This window comes from Astyanax mexicanus, chromosome 24, assembly GCF_023375975.1.
Source record: "Astyanax mexicanus isolate ESR-SI-001 chromosome 24, AstMex3_surface, whole genome shotgun sequence".
NCBI classification, from domain to species: Eukaryota; Metazoa; Chordata; class Actinopteri; order Characiformes; family Acestrorhamphidae; genus Astyanax; species Astyanax mexicanus.
The window spans coordinates 20,625,324-20,640,185 of NC_064431.1; the positions used below are offsets into that span (position 1 = coordinate 20,625,324).

Here is a 14,862-nt window from a genome sequence, read left to right on the forward strand (position 1 = left end):
GGCTTCTCTTGCTGTGCAGGCATGTCATGCAGCAGTATGGGTGAAGCGTATCTACTGTAACTGTAGATTAATCCTTATTTATAAACAGAAATGAAAGGAATTCTGCTGCGGGAGGCGTCTGCACTCAAAGGTAGTTAGAATCTAGCAGAAAGGCAGAATTCATCATATCAATCTATTGCTTTCAGTGTACCAAACAGATAACCCTTGGTTAAGACTTTGGTTCATACTTTACGATGTAAAAAAATCAGCCATAGATACAAAAGAAGGAGACTTACATGGCGTATAAGGGAGGCGTATGTAAATGGAGGTCTGACATCAGCATTTTTGTAGAATTCACAATTCTGTGCAAGCTCTGAAAAAAAAACCAAAGAGCACACAAAACAAGATTAATTGATTTATGATCCTATTGAAACACATTTAAAACACTTTTAGCTACAAATTAAATACGGCTATTAATGTGAATATTTATATGTCAGTAACTACTACAGCTACTACAGAATAGTAGTAGTAGTTGCAAAAGAGGCAACTATTCCTAAGCACCTATCCCACAGTTTGTCTAATTCCTATAGAGTAAAAAAGTATTGCCAGTAGAATACAATAGGAGTCTCCGACAAGCTGAATAAACAAAGATGAACCTCTCGGCACTGTGCCAAATGCCAGGCATGGGCTAGCTAAAAGAGTATAAAGCCCCCCAGCTTTGAGCTGTGGAAGAATGATGTTCTCTGGAATGATGGAACTCCATCCCTCACTTTTGTTCTTACTATATAGTGTAATACATAAGTAATATTCAAGTTATGCAATGATGCATAACATGATGTGAGGATGATGTTGGAATGACTTTGCAGTTTTGCTTTGCTGACCCGATGCGATGGGGGTGCAGAACTTGTCGGAGTTGCGTCGGCGGATGGGTCCCACCCCGTGCAGGCTGGAGGAGCTGATGACGGAGGGACCCTGCCTCATGGGGGTGATAGGGGCTGCCGCTGAGGTGGGGGGGTGAGGTAAACCCTCTGGGAAACCCTCGCTGTCCCGCTTCAAGAGAGAGCCGCTGGAGGCCAGATTCAGCTGTAGACAGGGAGAAAGAGATAGAGACAGAGATATTTAAGATTCAAAAATGTATTCCTGAAATGCAGTTATCATCAGTGATAACTTAAGAATGGTGAAATTAACCAATCTGGTTTTACGTGAAATCAAATGAATGAAAAAAGTTGGAATTAATGTAATTAATATGTAATTGTAATAACTATGTAAATGTCATTACATTAGGCGCAAATGCTCCTACATGCTTATAAAACTATAAAAGTCCTGTAGAAAACTAGAAATGTATTGCCAAAAGAATAGGAGCAGATAAGCATACATGAACCTATAGGCGCCATCACTAATGCCAGCTTGCCAGCTTGCAATTGGTATGGGTAAGCTGGAGGGGTATAAATCCATACTTCAGCACTTTCGATGGCATTGGCAACTCAAATAAGTAAAGTGTACGAAGTGTTTTTTTTTGCGTGTTTCATCGCAGCTGTGTTAGATTCTAGGGCCACGTCCCCATCCAAGCCGTACAGTAAGCTGCAGCCTCCTGATTACAGCGTTAGGGGGAGCGTAATCGCTGTCAATTTGCTATCACTCCCATGCTGAGAGGAGCGCCATCCGTGCCAGGACGGGCTGGCACGCCGACTTCATTACCGGAGACGATCCCACTCAGCCGTCGGAATTCAAACAAAGCCCCCCGCAAGTCTTTGACACACACACTCGCGTGGGTATACAAAAAGCTCCTTAGCGGTGTATAGGCTGCAATTAGCGTCATGCTAAAACAAAACAATACAAAGGAGGAGGGGTGAAAGAACACAATCTGGCAACAAACAGCGTGTGCCAAAGCTGGCTGCTGCTGCGGTTAGCCGCGCTCTCGGGGGGCCTTTCGCCGCCGCCCAATTAGCTTTAGCGGGCACGGAGGAGAATGAGAGAGGAAGGGGGTTGCCGGGAACCCCCTGAACCCCCCACAACACTGCGTCTCCCCCCTTGGCCACACCACCACAATAAACCCACCGCCCCCTCGCACCATTCTTAAGCTTCAGTTGAGGGAGGCTGTTCCAGGCCTGCTTGTTTTGCTCTAATTAAAACCATCACGAGCACGTGCAAACGAACGAACGAGCGAACAAACGAAGACGGAGCGAGGAGTGTGTGTGTGTGTGTGTGTGTGTGTAGGGGGGGTGGGGTGGTTGTAGGTTGTTGGCACGGGTGCGGATGCGGGTGCAAGAAGATGGCATGGCGGTGGGTTTTGAAGCAAGCTAATATAGCGAATTAAACAGAGCCGGCCCCCTTTTTTTCCCCCTTGTACACTCAAACATCCCCCCCACCTCCCTCATCATCGCCAGAGGAGCCAACCTGGCCCATCTCCAGTAATTAGGGGGCAAAATTGTTTAACAGGTACTTAATTAACGCTGGAGCCGTGCCAGCTTGCTACAGTGCCTGCCAAACAGCGAGGACTGAAGGAAGGCGTGTTCTAAGCTCCGCCTACCAGTGACGGTCAGGACCTCTTTCTCTCCTTTCTTTCTCTTTCTATGTCTCTTGTTCTGTATCCCTTTATTCTTTCTCTTTCTATGTATTTTTTATTTCTCTCACCCTTTCTCTCTCCCTATATATATACTTTTCTATAATTTTGCTCCATTTCTCTCCTTTTTTCTTTTTTTGTTTAATTCTATATTTTTCTGTTTTTTATTTTTCTACTGTATACCTATTGCACATTTTCTCTCTTTCTTGCTCTACATGTCTCGCTCTTTTTCTCTTTTTCCTCTTCATCTCTCCTTCTATCTCCATCTCTCGCCCTTTCACCTCCTCTCTTTCATTTTATATTTTTTACTCTCTCTCTCTATTCCTCCTTCTGTTTTTTGCCCTTGTGCTTGTCTTCTTTTTGTCTTAAAATTCTATATCTCTCGCCCAATATCTCTCTCGATCTTTCTTTCTAACATCTATCTCTTGAACTCTCTTTCTTTTTTTCTTTTCTTCTTAACCCCTCGTTTAATGACTCTCTCTCTCCTTCTATACTTTTTGTCCTTTCTTTCTCTCTCTCTCTCTTTATTTATATCTGTCACTCTTTCTCTTTCTCTTTAAATCTCAATCCATGTTGCACAACTACTTTCTTTCTCTCTCTATGTCTCCTTATAAATCCCTTTCCTTATCTCTCTCTCTTTCCTTCTACACCTCTTGCCATTTTGCTTTCTCTCTTTGTGTCATTCTATTTCTCTAACTCAACACCACTTTCTATGTTTTCTTCTATATCTTTCTCTTTATCTGTTTCCTTCTATCTCTCTCCCTTTGTCTCGCTTTCAAGCTCCACTTCCATATCTCTCACACATTTTTCACTGTCTTCTTATCTGTCTTTTTCTTTTTACCTCTCTCTTTCTCTCTGTCTCTCTCTCCCTCTCTCTCTCTCTCTCTCTCTCTCTCTCTCAAGGCCTCAAGGGTCATGACCGGGCCCCGCTCCCCATTAGCGTGCAATGGCAGCCAATCCGAAGAATTTGTCACCAAACAGGAGACGCGTCCTACTTTTCCCGCCCCCCCCTCCTTCACCGCCATTTATATCCCTTTCCCCGAATTAAGACACTCCACTTCTAATTGACAATTAATTTCAACATCTTCATATTTTAATAAGACTCCTCATCAATCTTGCCATGAAATATTCATTAGATACCTAATAATTGTGTGCTGGGGGTTGGCAGCTGTGGAAAAAAGGGGGGGAAAAAAAGCCAGAAAATGAAGGCGTTATAGTAACGAGGGAGGGACCGAAGATTTTCCTCACCTTTTCTATGTCCACTAAAATACACACAAATGCTGTACACACAGACTAAAGACCATGCCTAGTCAGGAAGAGTCTGAGCTTGTGTTTAATCTGGATTTGAATGAACAGTTTATTTGTACTCAAAATTAATTACTGAAGAAAACGAGTGTAGTTAGGTAATTGGTAAACAGTTACAGCAGGCTGTATCAGTCAACAGAGCGGCAAGATCTTTCCACGGCTCTCCAGAAACAAACATTCAACAGCTGTTGAGAGTGATATTTCCTTAGAACGCCAACAGAGTGTGCTCTTCTGTAGACTGTAGATAAGCATTATAAGTATACAATCTCGGGGGCTATGCACTGTACATTTAAAGTCAGGCCAAACATTTTTGAGTTAACTTTTTCTTCTGGATCTGAGTTTGGTCCACAATAAACATATTGTACAAATGTAAATCAGAGACCACCTTTTTTCCAACTGCCACCAATCAACTGTGCTGGATTCCCAGCTTCAAATCATCAGTCAACAGATGCCTGTGCCAGCCAGTATCACAATGGCACAAGTGATGAGGGGAGTGATGAGCAGCATTAACTTAACGATACCCACTCAGAGAAAGCATGGACAGTTGTGCACTCTCATGACCTGATTAAGGACCACAAACTTTTAAGACTGTTGAAGCACTTGGAGCCCAATAATTGATAAAATGTATTAAGTATATTAATAAAGCTTTTGATTCTCAACTTTATATGTTTTGTTGACTTAACTAAGATGCAGGAGCACAAATATGTGAGTTACAAGTCAAAGTGGACAAGGGTTGCTGAGCTTTATTACTCTAATGGTCATAAACCATGGATGCTATGGTTCTGGCTCAATCTCAAAGACCTCTCCTTACTTCCTACATAGTGAACTTATGAGAAGTTTGTATCATACATTTGTCATAAAATTACAGTGCCTACACACAGATTGCACTAGATTTCATATACTGTTCTATAACAGATGTATAATTCCCTATAGAATCCGTGATTTCCTGACTTGCGTAGTGCACTACTTAAGGATTAGTTTTTAGGCAGTAATTTTGTTTGTTTTATCTGTCTTCCCTCTTTTTGGTATGCTCTGAACTGCATGTTCTCTCTTTATGGGGAACTATTGCCCCAAAAGGGCTAGAATACTTATGTATGAGGAGTTGTTTTTGTCTCTGTGCTGATAGAAATATTTGAAAAAACAATGAAGGAAGGAAAGTCTCAATTTTCAAAAGAACGTGTGGACGTAGCCTGGGGTCAAATGGCTTTAACTTACAGGTTGGTTGAAAGGCTTTGGCTCCGATGGACGCATGTGCAGGTGGGCCATCATGGCCTGCAGACGCTCGCTCTCCTTGGCCAGCTGCAAACACACACACACCTTTATAAGTACCTTTACATTGCTAATACTACAATATAACTACAGCACATCAGTAATTATTCAGTTCAGGTTCTTCAGAGTGCTTGTACAGGGTTATACAGGTTTATCTTTGCCTTTATCAAACCTACTATACTCTTTTCAGTCCAGTCACACTCCATAGTCTCTCTCTCTCTCTTCCTCTCTCTCTCTCTTTTTCTCTCTCTCTTGTGCACTCTCTCTCACTTACTTCAGGTTTAAGAGAGGACTCTTGTGTGCTGTATTGTGTTGTAGTGTCTGTAGCTCGTGGAAAATGCATTTCTTTTTTAGCTTAGGCATCTCACCAAGGTCACCTCGCACTCTAATCCACTGTGTGTTTATGTTTATATACACTATGCCTCCAAAGTTTTAATTGGTCCTACTTTCCAGATGCTTTGTTTGAGTTGGGGATGATAGGGAAATAGAATAGTGATCAACCTACCAACATTTGACACCTGACCCCAGTAATGCTCTTGTTGTCAAATGCAACCAATCAAATCCTCACAGCAATGTATGCATTCAGGAATCGTAGAGTAAACCTAAAAGTGTTAAACAAACCAAAATATTCTGTGGTATCTAAGGTAACTGTTGGTCTCCTGATGATCTTTGCGACTGCCCTTGAGGATACTTTCAAACTTCTTGAAATTCTTTGGATTGGCTGACCTTCATTTCTTAAATCATTGTGTTTCTTCATTTAGTTGAGTAGTTCTTGCCATAACATGGATTAAAACTTTACTGAAGTAGGGCTATTTAATGTGTACGGCAAGAAATGCACGCAATTAACTCTTAACTAAGTTTAGCACAGCTGTTAACTGATTTTTTAAATATATTTTGGATTACTTTAGTATTAATCCATTGATGCAGAAAAAATTGAATAATGTAGGCTTAATATGTGAGAAACATCCAAAAGCAAAGTCAATAAAATGCAATGGATTATTAACAATAGAGCATGTTTTAATTGTTTATATTGGTCAAAATTTATCTTGATGTTAATTTTTCCCCACATACTGTATAGGCTCTGTAAAATGAGAGGAGATGCGTTGAGCAGATGAGCAGATGTGCACGAGAGGAAATGAGAGAATGTGTGAGAGAAAAGGTGCGAGAGCTGGAGAGGAAGAAGGAGATTCCGGAAATCTTCCTGAGAGCAAAATTCTGAATTGCTGTCTCGTCAGTGAGCTCACTGGGACGCTCACACATCATCTCTCAGCTCCAGTTACTCGCGAATGGAATGAGCCTCTCTCTCTCTCTCTTTCTCCCTCTCTCCCTCACTCGCTCTTGCTTTCTCTGTCTCGCTCTCTCTCTCTCTCGCGCTCGCCCTGCAGCTGTACTGGTCTCTGTATGACGCTGCTGAACTCTATTTACAGTGTGTTGCTGTGTTAGTGGTGCCAAACTGAGAGCGAATCAAGCCCCCCAGCACTCCATCAACTCCATTCCACTGCGCTTATAAGGGGCTTATTACAGTAGACACTGGCACAATAGTGGGTGGCAGATGGACGTGATATTCCATTTTTGAAGGTGTTTGGGAATTTAACATTCCTCTATGATCCATAGAGGCTCATGTGTGCACCAGGAATAAACTTCCTTCATAGAAAGCACTGCAGCATGATCGTGACCGGCGATCTGTGTTAGCTGTGGTTGCAATGCAAAGTAACTGAATACATTTGAGGTCATTTGTTGTCTCAATTTTTTAAGTAATGTTAATTAAAAACCTTACACGTAAAACGTTTAATTCTGCTTACATAAATCAAATAGTTTTGCATAGTTACTCTACTTTAAATTCTACTTCTTTTTTTATTTAAGTAACATATAGATTTGAAATGCTCATAGATCATTTGATGGAGAAAGAAAATGCTACAGAGTGGAAATTATAGCACACAGCCAACAGAAATGTTCAGAAATAATGATTGCTCTTACAGCCTACAAAATAGAGGCCATGCAGGGTCAATCATAATACGTAATTTACAGTTTAACCTAAGGTAGCCTTGGGGGAATCATTACACACTGATGGTGACTGTCAGAAACTGGGGAAAAGCAGACTTAAGTCAGTTATTATAAGTTGATTAAAATGTAATATCTCATATTTAGCAAACGGCCTAGAACACTGTCCCTTATTTCAGATGAAAAAAAGAACACAGCGCCCACTGTTAAACTCTTATTCAAGGCCAATTTCCCTCCCTCTGTTTCCCACTCTCGGCATGTTTGTGTTATGCCGCTGTGCCCGCCGCTGCTAGCTGCCTGCCACCCTCCGGTCTGTTTACTCGCCCATTAACTGATCTGTGTTTAATAAGACAGCGGTCGGCACTGGTCAGCCACTTAACAAAGCAGTGGAAAAAATGAGCCTGCAAGCACCCGCGGAGTGGGCAGACTGGCATGGCCGGTCTGGGCTGGCGCAGGCTGGCCTGGCGCTTGGCACGAGGGGCTGGTGGGAGGGGTGGTAGTGGTGGTGGTGGTGGTCTTGGGTGGATGAGGTGATGGGAAATGTGCTGTGACGTGGGCTGGCCCTTGTGTCACTTCACATCTCCCCATGGCACTCGTGACCCCCCCACCCGTGACGAGCTATGGCCACCGCTCCTGTTGTATTGCTTATGTGTCCCAATGTTTGTGGACACCAATGCTTTTAATAAATGCATAAATACTACATACATATTGGAAAACCATGCCCTTGCCTAATGCCAGCTGTGGACTAGATAGAAGGGTGATATAAAGCTCTTCAGCATTGAAGATATGAAGTAATGGAAGAACTGTGTTATCTAGATTATTGTTGGGAATAGTCGGGGATGAGATGGGGTAGTGATCAATCAAATCCTCACAGCAATGCTCCAAATCTAAAATTATATATATCAGATATTTGGCTGCGCTGTCCGCTTTGGTGTTTATGATTGCCACTGGTTTCAATATGGGTTAAAATGTGCACCAGGCCTAAAATCATGTCCACAATTAATGAATGCAAGATGAATTGGAGATGGCAAAAGTAATGGGATACAATACTAGTCCAATGTCCAATAGCATTCCTTACATCAGTTTTACTTTTACAAACTTTAACACAGCAGTTTCAGACAATTTTACTGCAGGTATTAATAGTAATGGGTAGACAGACGTGAGGCTCAAGAGGCAAAAGAAGCCTTGATTTTTTTTTATATATATAATTTTATTTCTATTTTTTCCCATTTTATCCCCAATTTACACGGCCAATTACCCAACACACCCACTAGGACTCCCCCTATCACTAGTGATGCCCCAACACACCAGGAGGGTGAAGACTAACACATGCTTCCTCCGATACTTGTGAAGCCAGCCACCGCTTCTTTTCGAGCTGCTGCTGATGGAGCATTACCGAGCAGCCAGTGCGCTTGGAGGAAAGCGCAGGGGTTCGGTTCCAGTACATCAGCTCACAGACGCCCTGTGCTGCAGACATCACCGTAGGAGTGATGTGGGGAGAGAGCGCCATCTACCCACCCAGAGGGAGCAGGGCCAATTTTGCTCCCTCTAACACCGGCAGCTTGATGGCAAAGCTGCATGAGCTGGGGTTCGAACCTGCGACTGAAGCCTTGATTTTAAAGCCAAAAAGTTCAGCAGGCTGGGCAAGTTGGCGTGTGGGTTGGCTGTTGGGTGGGTGGTGGTGGTGGTGGTGGTGCAGGAGTTAAGGGAGTGTGGACAGGGGGCATGGTGTGTGTTATTTGAGGCTGGAAGGTCTGAAATGGCCCGTCGGAGTGTAAACACAGCCAGAGGTTGGGGGAGGCATGTCTGGCTGCTTATTTTACAGCTTTATAGAAGAGGAAAGTCCAGGCTGCGGGCACTGCATGGCGAGTTACCTCACCCGTGTCAGTGTGCATTAAAGTGTTTGAGAGCGGCACGTGTGTGTTTTTTTGTGTGTATATAAGTGTGTGTGGTCTTCACCCAGTCTCCTTCCCCCCGTTCCCAACAGCCAGTGGGCTTTTTCCCTTAATGTGACCTAACATGGCTGACCGATGGCTTGTCAACGTGGGGGCATCGGCTAGACAGCGTCAGTGTCCAGCCCGATCACGCGGTCAGACACTCGATTCCAGCGCAACCCTCGCTATTCCCCGAAAGCGAGGTTCGCTTAAATGCTTTGATGCCCGCTAAACGCTTGACTGACAGCTGGACGGATGCGTATTAGCAGGCGAATTGGCTCGGAGGTAGCATCTTTGTTTGGTGGAGCGCGGCGCTGCCAGCGAGTGGAGGTGATTGTTTTCAGGCTTTGATGTTATATGAAGTGATACTTGAGCTGTGGATCGCAAGGCGCTGGGCTGTAAATAATATTCAAGACGTGGCTGGAGGACTTTCTGGATCACTTTTAAAAGGTTGTCGAGCATATGACCTCGGGAGCTTATGTACGACTCAAATTCTATGCCAGCCTTTTAGACATTAGGGCTGCATTCCAATGAGTATTACACACTACTGCTATACTACTAGGGGGTAAATACCAGGGTTGTCAGCTATCATATCTATTATACAGTATGTGCTTTAGTTAGCTGAGTTAGCTACATTGACAGATTGCCCACATCTGTGTAGGTTGTGAGGTGATATATTGTGTGGAGTTAGGATGAACAATGGCCACTGTGCTCATGGCAAGTCCATATGAATTTTGGGAGTTGGAATCCTGATTGCAGTGTGTACCAGTAATTATACAACATATTCGTCCATAAAATTTAAAGGTCAGTGCAGCACACTTGTGTGTAACTTGGGTAGCACGTGGTATGGCAAAAGTCATGGGGCAATACAGTAATACCTATCTCTTGATTCCCTTAGCATTACATGAGTATTTCTCACCTGTATCTCCAGCTGTTGAACGACCTGCATCTGCACCCTGCACTGGGCTGTACTGCGGTCATCCAGGGCATGCTCATTGTTGAGGTGCCTGAGAAAGACAGAAAGAGTTGGAGAGGGAGAAAAAGAGAGAGAGAAAAGAATAGTTTAGTGAGGGGATATGAATATAATTATATATGAACATAAATTATGGTTTATAACATGGTTATAAACATGTAATTATATTTTGAAAGAAGGACAAAAGTTACCAGGAACAATGAATGATTGTTTAATGAGTAAAGGTATGGTGAAGTGACTTTACCCTTGAAATTATCAGTATTTGGGTCATCAGCTCAAGCTTTTGAAGAAGCAGTAGTCTATGGACAAGCATTGTCCTGTTTGAATGTGTGCTCAGAATAGGTTTTTAAGGTTTTCAACTACTACTAGTATAAATATAACTTTGGGCTGTCAAAATGCCTGCAATGAAGACCAAATATAGTCTGGTATAGTATGAAAATGCAACCCACACCATGACAACAAACCAGTGATTTTGGTGACCGTGACTTTTTGCACTGATTTGTTGGTCGTCTCAACAGAGACAAAGGCAATGAAATGACTCATCAATAAAAATGACCCATGATCATCGCAGTCTTTAGTGACTTTCTTTCCTGCCAGTTGATTCCTTTAGCTTGCAACTGTATTTTTTCCTTTTGTCGATGAGTGTATAGTATATGCACATGGTTATATACAGGATATGAATCCTATAAGACTTTGCACGAATGTAAACTCTGAAACCGCACGTGAAACTCTACCCAAAGAAGAGCTCGCTGCGAGAATACCCGAGGGCTTACAGCGAAATCTGCCAACATGCTGAGGCATCTGCCACTACACCATCTGCTACTAGCCCTGAGTGTGCAGCGTCTGCCTCCATTCAACACACATACACACACACACAGGCCGAGGGTCCGCCACAGAGACAGATCAGGGCGTGTGCAGCGTGTGTTAGTGCTACAGCCACCGCAGCCTGACAACACACACAAACACGGAGGTCAATCCGGCACCAGGCAGCAGCGAGGACGTCTCAGCCAAGCATGACTTCATATAAACAAACAGCCACATCAAACTCCAGCCACCAGATAGCTGATTATTTTCCCGTTCGGAGAGAGAGAGCGCTGTCCTGCGCCGCTCCGCCAGCCTTTTTACCACGGCCCCTCGGAGGAAACGCTCCACAATAGTGGATTTCCACCCAAAGAAACACTTTTCACTAGGCGTATAAACTTGATTTCCTCCAACGTGAAAATAAAAATAATTTGGGGACATGAAAGGGGCCGAGGGCAGTCGCATTGTGTATGTGTGTATACAGTATGAATGTGTGTGTGTGTTAGGGTGGCGAGATGCGTGTAACAATCCAGTGTCGGGCAATTGTTTTGGGATAAACAAGAAAGAGGAGGAGGAAACACACACGCACATATTTGTAGTATTTTCTTTTCTTTAGTTTTTAGCCCTACCCAGGCCAATTTCTTTTTATATTTTTTATAAAACATAAATAACTAGTCAAAAAGCTTATCTGTACTTTTGTACTTGGAGAAAAAAAATTATATTTGAGCAATTGTTGAACACTATTCTAGTTTTATTCATGATAAAATAATTAGTAAATAGAATTAAAGAAGGCCCCAACCAAATAACCCCCCAACCTGTCCACTCTTCATTTGCACAGTCTGTGGGATAAATGCAAAGGCTACTAGAAGGAATGGCTTACTAGAAAGAAAGGCTAGAAGCTAATGCTAGACAAGCTGCTGCAGTTGGTTCTGTGGCTGGGGGTACATCAGCTGTCAGCAGGGGAAAGGAACAAGCAGATGCTTGCTAGGCGCTAGGCTAAAAGCTACCCATACCACACCAGAAAGACTCAAAGGTTGAAATGATAAAGTTCTTGTTACAGTTCTAAAGTCTAAAATCTAAAATCTACGCTAGGCTAGGCTAGGCTAGGCTAGAGCAAGCTATGCTATGTGGCTGTGAGCTGGTAACATACGCAAGTCAGCCAATAAAGCATTTATTGCACAGTTTTATTCTGAGTCAAAATAACAGGGTGGTAAACACGGTTATAAAACTGCATCTGAGCATTTTTAACCCAAAGCAATGTCAAACACGTACTGTTCATGTATCAAACAAGCAAAACAACCTAACAAACATTAGAGTTTGGAAAGGCTCATTCCTCTCGGTTGCAAAAACAAACCTTTTGGCACAGCTCCTTTGGTATAATTCTTTTAATTCATTATAAAAATATAAAAAAAAATGAATGAATGTAATACTACATAACACTCCAAACACTCTAAAAATTGAGAAAAAAAAGAAAGCAGTAAAAGCAGGATTTCATTTCATTTTGTTTTGAACAAAGACCATGAACTTAGAGTGTGGGAGTATGAAAAAAAAAACAATAAAAAAAACACCTGGATATGATATCATTTGTTTTTCGGGGGAACATTCGGCAAACTCCGAGCGCGGCCGGCACTCATCCACCGCCATGTTTTTCTTCGTGAAGCAATCGCGTACCTCTCTCCAAAAACAAAACAAACAGATGACGAAGGGTGAATAAAAGGAGTGAGAAGAGGGGTGAGATGAGGAGGCGGAGGGAAAATAAGCGAGGGATGAAGTCAGACTGAGGGAAGAGTGGAGGATTTGAGCGATTGACAGGAGAATGCTGGAAGAGAGGAAGGAAGGGGGAACGGGGGAAAGCGTATTGCTATAGCGATAGCGAAAAACACACATATAATGAGAATAATAAAGAAACTGTGTGTGGAGTTTGTGTTTCTATCCTTGTGAGGACATTATAATGGTCCTCATTAGGTTTTTTTCTTTTGGTTTAAGCTTAGGGTTTAGGGTTTATGGTTTAAGGTTAGGATCAGACCTAGGATTTTATTGTTAGGTCAGACTAACAGTAATCATTGTGTCAATGGAAGGTCCTCACAAGTACAGTAAGGTCCTCACAAGTATAGTAAGAAACACATGTATGTGTGTGTGTGTGTTTGCAGTAGCTGTGTCGGTCAGACTAATGTGTGGAGGGACTGGGCGCTAAACTGTAAATAACCCGGATAGGGCTGGACAGAGGCATGCTGGGAAAGATCACAAGGTCTCCCGTCCTTCTCCATCACAGGAAACAAACAGTTTAGACAGCACACACACACACACACACACACACACACACACACACACACACACACATACAATTCCTACCCAACTCTACCCTCAAATGCTACACTGCCACTCCTCTGGAACATTCTCTACAGTGCATAATATCATTAAACCATTCAAGGAATCAGGACCAATTTTATCTCATTGTCTAAAGGTTCAGGGCACAAGCCTAAGCTCAATACCCATGATCCCCAATCCTTCAGACGCACTAAATTAAAATCATCATTCAACAATAGCTGATAGAACCACATGGACCAGGAATTACTTTGGCAGACCATTTTTGTCCAGCACTACAATACGACATTAAAGTTAAATTAACAAAGGCTGATTAAAAACACTGTCTGGGGGTGGGATTGTGTTCGTACACTCCTGGGATGCACGACTAAAGCAGTAATGTATACTTTAGATGTTAGAGCAACATTTGCTGCGTTCAAGTCAAATCTTTTTCCAACAAGACAATTTAAATCCACATGCTGCACATATTATAAAGGCATGTGGGTGCTTGTAAAACTGTAATTTGAAAACTTGCATGGATTTTCCAGGGATGTTTCAACAAGACAATGCAAACCCATATGCTGCACACATCACAAAGGCACGTGGGTCCTTGTAAAACTGGTATTTGAACACTTTGAAAACAAGGCAAGAACTGCCTTGAATCTAGGCTCTTCTAAAATATTTCTAATAGTTCTAATAGAACTACTTGATTATAAATATGATTGTTCCAGGCACCTGTTTAATAGGACACCCTTTATTAATAAACATACATAGAGTATTCAGACTGTACTGTACTGTTGGCTTTGGCTGCATGTTCAGTTCCAAGAAATATTGAGTTTTAGCATGTACCACATCAACTTGACAAACCTGAGGCATCTGCTTGTCCCTGTGCTATACTGTAAGTCCCTGTGGAAATGGAAAAAATAGAGAAGGACTCTTTGAAATGGAAAAATAAGAACCTACTAGAACCACAAGCACTAATAATGCCAGGTGTTTGGAAGGAGATTGGAATAGGTTAGGTAAGTGCAATCAAATCCAAACAGCAATGCTCCAAAATGTTGTAGAAAGCCTCTTCTTCTGGGCAATAGAGACAAAGTTACTTCAGGAAAAAGTACGAAAAAACTCTCTGTAAAACCCTTGAGTTTGGATAAAAAACAATAAATGAGCAGGTGTCCCAATACTTTGGTTCAAATAGTAAAGCTACTGTAAGCATGCACATGCTGACTATACATAGGCGTATTCCTATATTTCCATTTTGGTATCTCAGGTCTCAGTGCGGACGGAAAAGTTGTTTGTCGAGAACAATGTGGACGGAAAGTTTTACGACATGAAATTGTTGTTGTCGAAAGCCTCCGTATTAGTTTGGACACGGCATCTGCTGCTCATGTGACGGCACACCTGCTGAGGCCATACGACCCCAAGGTCAGGGGCCGTGAGAGTGTCCAGGGCAGCGGCAGGGAGGGAACCGTGCCGTGTTTGGACATCCCTCCACGGAAATAAAAGTTAAAGGCTTTCTTCCTGAAGCTTCTAAACCCCATAAAGCATGCGCTCTCTGGGGTTTCGGGGGATTAGTTTATCCCGAGGGGAGAATCCCGGCGGTATACAGCAGGGCTACATCAGACACCCCCCTCCTTTGCAGCCCCTTCACTGACTCATATCTCATAATCACTCATCTACAAATCATACGCCCCCGCCCCAACCCCCACTGACGCTCCCGCTAACGCTAACTCACT

The 14,862-nt window shown here is 42.8% G+C and overlaps 1 protein-coding gene across 2 annotated transcripts in view; it reads right to left on the reverse strand.

The window, feature by feature from the left end:
• foxp4 (forkhead box P4) overlaps window positions 1–14,862 on the reverse strand; it is a 226,470-nt gene that overhangs the window by 27,460 nt on the left and 184,148 nt on the right. For both annotated transcript variants that reach the window (XM_022682717.2, XM_049472009.1), the window contains exons 10-13: window positions 9,971–10,058; window positions 5,063–5,146; window positions 861–1,062; window positions 276–352 (exon numbers count right to left, since the gene is read on the reverse strand). In XM_022682717.2, coding sequence (XP_022538438.2) covers window positions 276–352; window positions 861–1,062; window positions 5,063–5,146; window positions 9,971–10,058 — 451 coding nt within the window. The remainder of the gene's footprint in view (window positions 1–275; window positions 353–860; window positions 1,063–5,062; window positions 5,147–9,970; window positions 10,059–14,862) is intronic.